General features: G+C 44.0%; 1 protein-coding gene across 1 annotated transcript in view; it reads right to left on the bottom strand.

Moving 5' to 3' along the window:
• PCDH15 (protocadherin related 15) overlaps positions 1 to 12081 on the bottom strand; it is a 456551-nt gene that overhangs the window by 166171 nt on the left and 278299 nt on the right. Inside the window, exons 6-7 of the mRNA XM_057373749.1 lie at positions 8435 to 8595; positions 5123 to 5278 (exon numbers count right to left, since the gene is read on the bottom strand). Coding sequence (XP_057229732.1) covers positions 5123 to 5278; positions 8435 to 8595 — 317 coding nt within the window. The remainder of the gene's footprint in view (positions 1 to 5122; positions 5279 to 8434; positions 8596 to 12081) is intronic.

The raw sequence follows: 12081 nt of genomic DNA on the forward strand, positions 1-12081 counted from the left end.
CCCTGGCAGGGGCTCTGAGCTCTCCCTGGAGCCTTCTCCTCTCCAGGTGAGCACCCCCAGCTCTCCCAGCCTGGCTCCAGAGCAGATGACTCCATCCCTGGAGCATCTCCATGGCCTCCTCTGGGCTCTCTCCAGCAGCTCCAGGTCCCTCCTGTGCTGGACACTGTACCGTAATTGGCATCCCATATTTAAAAAAATAAGTAAATTCTAACTAAGATTATTAAATATTGTGACAATGCTGTCCCATCCAAGCAGCCCAGGATCTGAGAGAGCCCCTGGAGCCACTGGCTCTTCTCCCATGTTCTGACAGGGTGCAGATCAATGGGGGTCAACAGGAAAAGGCTTCAGTGCTGTAAAGTCATCACATTTTGAAGTGATGCCAAAGGAGATGGTTGCAAAAATGACCCTCAGTAAATACCAGAACTCCAATTCCATGCTCTAACAGTAAAAGGTGAAAGGCAAAGTCTTGGATTTTCTGTGTTCCACCCAGACTAATCAGTGGCAGGTGGGCCGACCTTCCAGACACGTTTCCATTTCAGCTTCATTTCCTTTCATGTGACACAAAAGACACCAGAAAAGAACACTGGTGAAAAAAAATCCACTCCACTTCTTCATGCCAGAGCTCCAGCAATGTTGGGACACCGCACCCAGGGATGCACAGGGTGGGATTGTTGGGGTGTCTGGGCAGGGCCTGATGTTTGTGCATCAAAGGGTTTAACCACACTGAGTGTTTACCTCGTGCAAAACAAAACGTTAGGAATGGGCAAGAAACAATTCCAGGAGTGTCAGCGACAGCCTGAGGATAATCTTCTCTGTGGGAACTCAGTCCAGTGGAAAAGAACCACGGAGACAAGAAAAAAGGAAGATTCTAAAAAGAATGAAATTAAACAGAGAGGGGATGCACACAATAAGTCATCTCCTCCCACAGTCCACAGCTGTAGCGTTTAAAAACTTCCTTCAGCATGATTAATTGCTGCTAGAAGTCGAGATGCAGACAGGAACGTTCAGCCCTTCCATAAAACATCTGGAAAATAAATTTCCCTATTATTGCCTATTTGCAAAGTTAAAAATGAATAATTTTTCAGAGGGGCCCCAAGGAGCAGAGTAAAGCAAGGTTTCCAGTTAATCATTCTAAGCCAATGTTCTTTTGATGATGTCTACCTGCAAAGATTAATTATTTCAATACCATGAGGAAAAAGACAGGAATAATTACACCACAAAAAATGAAAATTCAGCATAAGTTCTAATTCTCAACAGCCCCAAACCCAAAGTTTTGAGATGACTGAAGTTCAAGAAACCCACTCAATTAACCAAGGATTCACATCTCTGCCAAACTACAGGAGAAAAAAAAGAACCCAAAACCCAATAAAAAAAACAATCCCAAAATTTTGGGTTACAAGCAGCTCTAAGGTTATCCACCTTTAATAAATATTGACTTCAAACAGTCTTCTAGGAATTCCACCCCCACTTCCAAACAGAACCTGCTATTTAGTGCTTCTGACTTTCCCTGTAGGACTCAGGAAAGTAAAAAACTCAGACCAAAAAAAGTCAGTTTTATAAAACCCAGGCAATGCAGAGTTGGAGCTGCCTTCGGCTCAGATGAAAACAATCGACACAAGTTGTGTTTAACACCAAACACAGACACCACCATTGGGCCCCAGCAGTACAAGATTCTGCTTCTTAATCCCTGTATGAGGCCCATAAATTGAAACCGCTCGTGGCGCCGCCATGGATTTGCCTGTGGAATATTAACTGAGCTGTAGAATTCCTCGTAATTCCAACCCAGCTGCAGAACTTTGGTTTAATACTGCAATAACTCACATCTTCAAGACACCAGTATGGTCACATTTAGCCCCAGGCTAATGTCACTGCCAGGGGTTTTCCCAACAGCAGAACGATGGGACATTTTAATATAAATAAAAATATGTCATGCAAAAAGCCAAGGGAGTAACTCCGCAGAAGATTTCTCATTACCATCAAAATGGTGACATCAACCTTCATTTGTTTTTCTCTTCCATAAGGAGATTCCTAATGCTTTGGAGAGCAGCTGGAGTCAGCTGAGATCAGCTTGGACTTATAAAAGCATTAGGAAGGGAAAAGGAAAACTTGCTCCTAAATGTTGGGGAAACAGAAAGTCTCCATTTTCAACTGAGACTCTTTAAAAATCAATATTATTTATAACTTCATTTGAATCCAGAACTGCTGCTCCCAGCTAAGCCATCTTATCCAACAACCATTCCAACCTCTACCAGCACTGACAAGCCCAGCTCCATGTGACAAGTCTATACTTTTGAGAGAAGAATTAAAATCCTGGAGAAAAGGTATTTCCTCAATAAACGTGTGATAATTTTGATTCTTAGTTGCAAAAGTCACATTTTCAAACCACTGACATGAGTCTCTCTGCATAGTTTAATTTGGGATCACTTTTACCTGGGAGTCTTCTATAGGTACAAGCATGGGAATGACAGAAGGAAACACTTAGATCCTTAAGGATCACTGGACAATAGGCAGAATATTCCATGGACACTGTTAATGTTTTGAGGTGTCCTAGGGTTTTGAGGGGCCAGATGAAGCTGTTTGAGCCAGCAGAGTGAAGAATTGTGGAACAAGACAAAACACGATGGGAAAAAAGGCCCCAAAACTTTCCTTCCTGGAGTAAGGAAGGAAAGGAGGGACCAGCACATCCATGTCCACAAGAAGCTGGGAAAGCCAAAACTAGTCTGGAGCTGCTCCATACAGGATTTTACAGGAATGGGTGACTGGAGCTTGGGGAACTCATTAGGGAAGCACCACGGCATCTTTTCCAATCCTTAGGCTTTTCCTGGAGCAGCTGCCAGGTCACTGGCAAAGGAAACATCCTGAATTCCGAGAGGTTTTGTCTAACTCAGGACAGAGTGATTCCAATCAAGTGTAAAAATCAATTTTGGTATAAAACTAAACAGACACTACTCTGCCACATCCATCTCACGCTGTACCTTCTGGAAAAATCCAGGCTCCATTTGAAATAATGTCTGTTTCCGATGCACATGGAAAAGGCACATGTGAGGCCAGGATTTATGGTGCTATTTACAACTACCCCCAGCCCCTCTGACAAACTCATTTCCATGTGCTGGGGACAGTTCAAATATAAAGACAACTTGACATAAAAACCCTTCGATTTCTCCAAAATATAACAAAATCGACTTCTCCTTGGAGCTGTTTTATGTTCCTTATGTAAGAGAAATTTCTGTACTTTCTGGTTAACAAGAAACCTGAAAATAAAGCAAAAAATAACTGCAAACCTTTCCTCCCAGTGCATTCTTGTTGCTAAATTCACCAGAGGCAATGCCAATTAGGAGCAGAATAAACGAGCATTAAAACATTTAATCACTCATTAAAACCTTTGAGAGAGTCTGAGACACTTTGTGAATGATTTTTTTGTTAATTAATTAATGAGAGCAGGAGCTCACTGGGTGCTGCTCAAGGGCACAGTGGTGCCATGTCAGATGTTACCCATGGAACAGAGATAAAATGAAAGGAAGAAATTAATTAAATCAGGGTGCAGCTGGTGGAAAGAGCAACAGTGCCTTTGGCCCAGCAATAATTCCAACAAATGCTCGGTGTCTTCAGAATGCTGCTCAACTTCTGAACACAAATAATTGGGAATGGTGCATTTTGCACTCTGCCTTTTGGACTTCCCCCTAATTAGGGAAAATCCTTGTTTCCTTCACCCTGCCTTCAGTTCTACTGCCAGAATGATGCAGGTTTTGGGAGTGCTCTGGGCCCTGCATCACAACCCACACAGGCACTTCACACTGCTCTGATGCTGCCTTTGCTCCAGGGCAGAAACTTTCCCGCCTGGGTCTATAGAACCAGGGAAATTCTATGGCCACTTAAAGGCCAGTTTGGAAACCCTATACAAGCCCATGGAGGACTTTCCTGGCGCTCCCAAATTCTAGTGAGAAGTCACATGATCAGCTGGATTACCAAAAATTTGTCTGAAGATAAGGGTTTTTAATTTAAAACCCAGAAGTTTGAAAAACCTGTTTATCCTTATCTCAGTTCCAGGTCCAACACAATGTGTGGGCTTGGGGTTTTCTTCCTCCACAATTTTGGGTTGTTTAGGCCTAAACTCATCAATGTCCCACCATTTTCCCAGGGCAATGGGCTGTTCTGCACATGTGTGGTCACTGAGAGCAGTATAAAACTAAATGTTCACATTGAAAAGCTGAATCTTTCAAACACAACGAAATAGGAAATTTCTTCAAACCAATTCTATTCAGATCAAAGCGCTCATGCTCTTTCACAGACCCCCACCCCACAAACCAAACCTCACCAGGCTCCATAGTTTAAATGACTTGTTTTTTAAATGTAACTCTCCTTCTCTCAGTCTTCACATGCACAAAACTGACCAACCTTTCCATTCTCCCATAATTTCAGCCCCCGTAGTTTGAGTTCTATATGTAAGTTCCCATTTCTACTCCATACTAAAGCCCTGAGATGGAATCCTGAAAACATAGACTTTTTGTCCCGCTTATTGGCAGATAATTCAGTCCCTAACAGAATAAAAAATTTAACTGGAAAGTGAAATAAAGTGGTACCAGCTCATGAAGGAAATAATTTTTTTTCTTCAAATGGCACAACAAAGTCCAATCCATAAAAATAGAACATAATAAAGGATATAAAATAATTCAGTTCACAGAATTAATAATTTAATACAGAGCAACAGGGATAAACCAAAACTGCACTTTGCCAAGTTTCAATCTTGTTAATAAAATTTTTTAAACTGGTTTTTTACTTTCATTTTTCATACATATGTATGTTATACTTCCAGGTTTGTTGTTAAAAATTATTAATTGAACAGAAATCAACACTTCCTTCATGAAGAGACTGCTTTAGCTTTAGGTGTCTTCTGAAATATTCCTGGAGAAAAACATGCTGGTGTTTGTATTCCTTAAGGGAAAGCAGGATTAGATGCTGCAAACCGAAGCCTACTGAAGTGAGGAGCTTTTCTGCAGTGGCACAAATACCAGAGATTTGAAAAAAAAAAAATGGATTGTTTGGGTTTTCAAAGCACTGAAAGCTGGCATTGCCAGTGCCCCCACCCCAAGGAGGAGGAGGAGGAAGGTGAGGAAGCTCTGACCTCGTTGACGGCCACGTAGTAGCTCTCGTGCTGGAACTGCGGGGAGTTGTCGTTGCGGTCGCGCACCACAATCCGCACCTCGTGGTTGATGACGGTGCCAACCTTCCTGTTCACACACTGCACCTGCACCACGATGGACTGGATGGACAGTGGAGGCTGCAGGGGGAGAGAGTGCCATCAAGGAACCAGAAAATGTCACCTGTTTGAGCCTTTGGGCTGTTAACATTGGAATTCATCAGAGCCCGGAATGCTTTGGGTTAAAAAGGACCTTCAAGGTCATCAAGTGCCACTCCTGCCATGGGCAGGGTCACCTCCCACTGTCCCAGGCTGCTCCCAGCCCCAATGTCCAGCCTGGCCTTGGGCACTTCCAGGGATCCAGGGGCAGCCACAGCTTCTCTGGGCACCCTGTGCCAGGGCCTCCCCACCCTCATAGGGAACAATTCCTTCCCAATATCCAATCTAAATCTCCCCTCTTTCACATTAAAACCATTCCCTGTGCCCTGTCCCTCCATCCCTTGTCCCCAGTCCCTCTCCAGCTCTCCTGGAGCCCCATTAGGCCCTGGCAGGGGCTCTGAGCTCTCCCTGGAGCCTTCTCCTCTCCAGGTGAGCACCCACAGCTCTCCCTTGCACTGACATCTCCCTTGTTTCTTTCTTGTCTTGAATTAAAAGGTCAAATCAGAAATGAATCCAATTTGCTGCCACTTAAATTTGCAAGTAATTCAGAAACAACTTTCAGTGTTGACAACTCTGCTGTTCTCACTTCGGTGAACACAGCAATACTCAAATAAATGTAACAACCAAATTGATGATTGGACAAAGAAATTTAGTCTGGAACGTCTTTTACTACACATCTGAGCAAGATTCAAGGATTTTTAGGCTGCCTTTAATAAGCTGCAGTCACAACTGAGTATGCCGGATTTTTTAGCCAAGCCCAACAATAAAATAATTATTTGAAATTATAGATATTTGATAAACATTTTATATTCTGGATTTACAAAAATATGTAAATACACAATGGCACAACTTGTTTATGAAACCAGGGACAAATCATCCCAGCATCTGGTCTTTCTTCCTAACTACTTAAATTTTGGAAGAAAAGTCTGGAATTTGCTTTTTATCTCATTTTATTTGGAAAACATACTGCCATTCTTAGTAAAAAATCAATGGAATCTGGTAAGATTTGCTGTCAAGGATGGCAATGAACAAAGGACAGGATGAAGCTAAATTAATCAGTAGGGAGAGAAAAATGGTGAGAGTATCCAAATATATGGAATGTGCTCATTTGTGAATCAGAGACTCCAATTCCTGCTCTGTAATAAAAAACCTGAATCTTATGGTTTGTAAATGAACAATACTTAATACCCCCCTGCCCCCCACAATTTCATTTATACTGCAAAGTTTTAGATGGATTTAAGTTGAAAGACAAGAAAAACAGATTGGGGTTTTTTTTGTTGACAAAAAGAGACCCCATGGCATGGTTCTGTGGTGTTGGGGTGGCACAGCGTGGTTCTGAAGGCTGGAAATATCCTTTTAGGAGAATCTATAAGGTTGGAAAACACTTCCAAAACCATGGAGTCCAGCATTAACCCATGTCCCCAAAAAACCATATTAATGAAGCCCGTGGTACATATTTCATCGTTTTCATCAGTCCCTGGGGATTTTGAGTGGTGCTCTCATTTTCTTTGGGATGTGAGTTACAACAATTCCCTGAGGACATGCAAGGGGGCCTTGCACCCAAAATCTAAATCACTTTAATGCCAGGATTTTCTTCTCATAGCCCACTGAATTTAAACAGCCACAGACTGATCATTTTATACAGTACCAGGGATAAGAAGCATTCCCGTTGGCAGTAAAAAATGAGGAAGCAATACCTTAACAATGTAAACACATTATTGCCTGTATTTAGTTAAGAAATGCACACGCTTCACTTATTTCAGGGGATTTGAGTCTACTTCTGGCAAAGAACATCCCTTTAAAGTGTTTGGGAATTCACAATAATGGGAATTGATTTGGACTGTGACTAATATTGAAACCCAGGTAATCTGATGAGGTTCTTTGGGTAAAGCATCCACTTCGATTCATGTGAAGGTGACAAAAAAAGTGTCAATAAAAGGGCCTTGAAAAGAAGAATTAGCACTGATCCAACATGGATTTTGGTTCCTAACTCCCTATGGATGTGTGTGGGGCAATAATAATGGACCTCACATTTCCTAGAGTGGTTCCCCAGCCTTGCCTCCCATTCCAGGCTCTCATTTCTTGCTCTGGCTTAAAACTGAACCTGAGAGGCCAAAGCTGCTCCAGCAGCTGCTGGTTGGCACTTGAGGAAGTGCCAGCTCTTTGCCAGGAAATCTTTTGCCACCACGACCACTCTGCCACGCTTGGTGCTTTGCATGGGAAAAGAGTTTGTGAATTAAAGCAAAATTAAGAACAGCTGAATTCAATTAGTGCCTTTCACCAGCACATGGAAATGAGGAGAAATTTGCATGTTGTTTTTGGTACTTATGAATTTATCTCAAAACACACGGAGGAGACAAATTAATCAATCAAGCTGATACAAAACAAACTTCCCTGCACTCCAAGGAGTACTCCTGAGTTTTACAGCATTCTTGCTATATTGATTATAGCCCTTTGAAGTCTATTTTCCTTTCAGGTTTTGTTGCAAGGTTACAACACTGTGAGGAAATGTCTCTATTTTCAGAGTGTTTTCCCTTCATTGAAATTACCCTAGATGAGAACACTCCTGTGTATTTTGTGCTTTTTATATTTTTTTTTTTACAAAATCAAACTTACCCTGACAATCTTAATGAGAGTAGGAATCGCATTCCATCAGGAATGAGAGGGACACATGAATTTCAGGCTGCCTTAAAAAAAGGAATCTGGATCAGCACGTTCTCAATGGAACATATCACATTTTGTGAGTGAATTGTCGCAGTCACGACTCCTTTGCCCTCTCTCATAATTCAGTGTACACAGGGAAAGCAGGCTGTTAATAAATGTCACAGGGCGTGGGGGGAGCAGCACTCCTTCCAGTCAGCAAACCACAATCCAAATTTAATTCAACAAACGAGTCAAATTTGGTCAGGTACAAAACCCACACATCAATCTTTTTGTTGTTGTGTTCGTCCACAATAATATCTGCGCACACGGTCAAGTTCTTGTGTGCTCCCAATAAATCCTAAAAAATGGATCAGGTTAACCCTGTTCACATCCATCTGGGGACGAGACAGATGCAGGAATCAGGTTCTAGCAGGGCTTGTGTTTATGGCTAATTAGAAATGGAAGTGCTGGGGAGCAAACCAAGCCCACACTCACATCTCTGTCCAGCACGCGGCCGGTGCTGTTCAGGTACAGGGTCTGCTTGATGGGGTCCAGGATCACCCAATAATCCACGTTGTCCTTCAGGGAGAGCTCGATGGTGGGGTCAGGCCCTCCTGCTGTCCCTTTGATCAGCATGTTGTCAACCAGGATTGTGCCTGCAACGACATGAAACACCCCAGGGAAGAATTTATAGGGAATCCACATTTTTATGTCTTTTTGTAACCGCTGTGACACTGAAAATGCTGTTTTCTACCTAGGCTTTCTGGTGTTTTATGTTTTGAGTGATGTTTAAAGAGTCTGAACCTTATTATCTGTAATGAAAAACTGCCTCTGCCACTGCAGCTGGATCAGACAATGCCAGAAGCGGCACTTGGCAATGCACAATGATTTAAAATGACAATGAGACCTGTCACATCCAGCCATCTACTTAACAAGATGAGCTTTTTCTTCATTGAGCAATCATCTCCCAATCTCACCTCGAACAAATGAAAGCACAGAAATAACAACCAAAGCTGGAATAAATTTTCTGCAGCGAGAGCGACACATCAAGGTGATGATGGGGAGAAAAAAGCACAGTTACATAAAGTGCTCCAGGAGAAAAAGAGAGTTTCTGCCTTGAGGTGCTCTGCAACAGAAACAGAATTGCAGCACAAAGACGTGAAAATGCAGGCACAGGATGACTTGGAGCAGCCAGCTCCCGAGATGGGTCTGTTCATGGAATCACAAGATCCCAGAATGGTTTGGGTGGGAAGGAACCTTAAATCCCAGCCAGTGCCACCCCCTGCCATGGCAGGGACACCTCCCACTGTCCCAGGCTGCTCCCAGCCCCAATGTCCAGCCTGGCCTTGGGCACTGCCAGGGATCCAGGGGCAGCCACAGCTTCTCTGGGCACCCTGTGCCAGGGCCTGCCCACCCTCCCAGGGAACAATTCCTTCCATATACGTAACCTAAATTTTCTTTCTTTCAGTTTGAACCCATTCCCTGTGTCCTGGCACTCCAGTTCCTGATGATTTGTCCCTCTCTGATTTCCCTGTATCACTTCAGACCTGGCAGGAGCTGTGAGGTCTCCACACACCCTTCTCCTCTCCAGGCTGAACATTCCCAGCTCTCCCAGCCTGGCTCCATAGGGAAGGTGCTCCAGCCCCATCAGCAACTTCATGGCCTCCTCCAGACTCACTCCAACAATTCCATGTCCTGCTTATGCTGGATCCACCAGAACAGGGCACAGAATTCCAGGTGGGGTCTCACATGAGGCCACCTTGTCCCATCATGCCAGTTAAGCCTCTCTCATAGCAGGCAGCTCCCAGCCACCCCCATGTATGGAATTTCACATGGAAAACACTCCAACTCACTTCCCAAAGGTCAGGCATCACAAATCTCCCTGGGTGCCACCCTCCAATGCCTCAAAATTGCATGCACAGCATTTATATCCACTCCTCTGAAATGCCTTTTTTTTTTTGCAAAATAAATGCCCCCCCCATTTTGATTCACACCAAAATATTAAAAGGAATCATCTTTGTGGAAGTTTGCCAGCAGTTAGGGAGAAAATCTGTGAACGTCAGTTCAGAATGTCAATTTAAATTAGGTTTAAAATATTTATCATGTAACCTCCTGTTATTGAGGGCCTGAAGAATTTATTCCAAAGTGCAGTATGAAGTTTCTTTACACCTTCACTTTACAGTGGTGACTCCATGTAAAAATATTCATCCAAGAGGATTGGCCCCAAGTTGGGCCACTACTTTTTTGGCTAAAACAGTATAATAATCACTGATCTTAACCCCAGCAAACTGGGGGGAAACACCAGAGTAAAGTAATTTCAGTCATTTATTTTGAAACTGCTTTCCCCTGACACAGTAGAGATGACAGGAAGAAAACTGCCAAATGTTTGGGAATAAAACTGCCAAACTTTGTATCAAAGATTGGTTTCAAGTTCAAAGAGCAACAACTTTTTAGCCATGTGAGAAACATTGCTTTTACAATGTTTTATGGTTCTTGGCACAATTTCCTGTTAGCATCTGTACAGTTCTACTCTGCCCCAGGAGCTTGACCTGGCAGCCTCTGAGAGACCAGCACTGTTTTTAACACAAAGAGGATTTCACCAGGAAAACCCAGCTCATTCCCAATCCCAGGACAGTTCCAAGTGTTGATGTCTACTCAACAATTCTGCTCAAATGTGTAAAATCCAACAATCCTCGTCACTGTGACTCAATGATCATGCAAAGAAGAGTTGGCAATCCACATCCACTCATAAAAATATCTGAGCAACTTCAAACCTTGCCGCAAGGATGAATTTCATAGTCTGCAGTGAGCCGCCATCACTTCACTGATCTCCCTGCTTTCATTCTGCATCTCGTTGGACTCTGCACTACTTCTCTCTCTGCGTGGCTTCACAAAGCACTTATGTTTACTTTGGTTTGATGAAGAGATTCTTTTCTTCTTAAAAACGGGCTGGATTTTCCTCAGGTGTTCATGAGGCACCCATCTTCTCTCTCTGAGAGATTGCAGTTTGCAAATCAGCCTTTTAATACCCATCCATAAAGTCTTATTTTTCCAGTTTATGAAGTTTCTAATATTTCAGAGGTCATTCCCTTTCTCCTTTAAATATCTATATTTTTTTCCTCTCATCCTGCCTCTCTGATTGGCATAAAATGGCAGGGAGGGAACCTCCTGATGATAAATTTGATGTGACTGCCTCACCAGCTTGTCCGTAAGTGCCAGCACTAATGCAAAGGTGTCCCTTCATATTTGAAACTCATTGATACACTGAGTTTAAGAAAATATGCTTTTGCAACTTTTTTGCACAAGCAGAAATTCAAAGAATTCCAGAATCCCTGAGGCTGGAAAAGCCCTCCCAGCTCAGGGAGTCCAAGCTGTGCCCGATGCCCACCCTGTCCCCAGCCCAGAGCTCTGAGTGCCACCTCCAGCCCTTCCTTGGACACCTCCAGGGATGGGCACTCCAAAGCTCCCTGGGCAGCCCCTGCCAAGGCCTGAGCACCCTTTCCATGCAGAAATTCCTGCTGATGTCCACCCTGAGCCTCCCCTGGCCCAGCCTGAGGCCGTTTCCCCTTGTCCTGTCCCTGTTCCCTGGAGCAGAGCCCGACCCCCCCNCAAGGCCTGAGCACCCTTTCCATGCAGAAATTCCTGCTGATGTCCACCCTGAGCCTCCCCTGGCCCAGCCTGAGGCCGTTTCCCCTTGTCCTGTCCCTGTTCCCTGGAGCAGAGCCCGACCCCCCCGGCTGTCCCCTCCTGTCAGGGAGTTGTGCAGAGCCACAAGGTCCCCCCAGAGCCTCCTTTGCTCCAGGCTGAGCCCCTTTCCCAGCTCCCTCAGCTGCTCCTGGGGCTCCAGACCCTTCCCAGCTCCATTCCCTGTCCTGGACACACTCCAGCCCCTCCAGGGCTCTCCTGAAGTTCTTTTTCCCATAGGACTAACAGTGTCTGTCCATCATTAAATACTCTTCTCATTTGTTTTCCGAGCAAAATCAGTCCCTCCACAGCCCAAAATTTCCATACAACCCCTCTGAGTTACTGACAGGAAAGTTCGATTGCCCATAAACACAAGCAGGTTTTAAGAAAAGCTTCTCCTCTTCCACGGAGACAACACAATTTGGCTGCTTTTCCACCTGTCCTAAAGCCTGACTGAG

Source organism: Malurus melanocephalus, unplaced genomic scaffold (assembly GCF_030028575.1).
Source record: "Malurus melanocephalus ecotype Western Australia unplaced genomic scaffold, MMel_1.1 scaffold_207, whole genome shotgun sequence".
NCBI classification, from domain to species: domain Eukaryota; kingdom Metazoa; phylum Chordata; class Aves; order Passeriformes; family Maluridae; genus Malurus; species Malurus melanocephalus.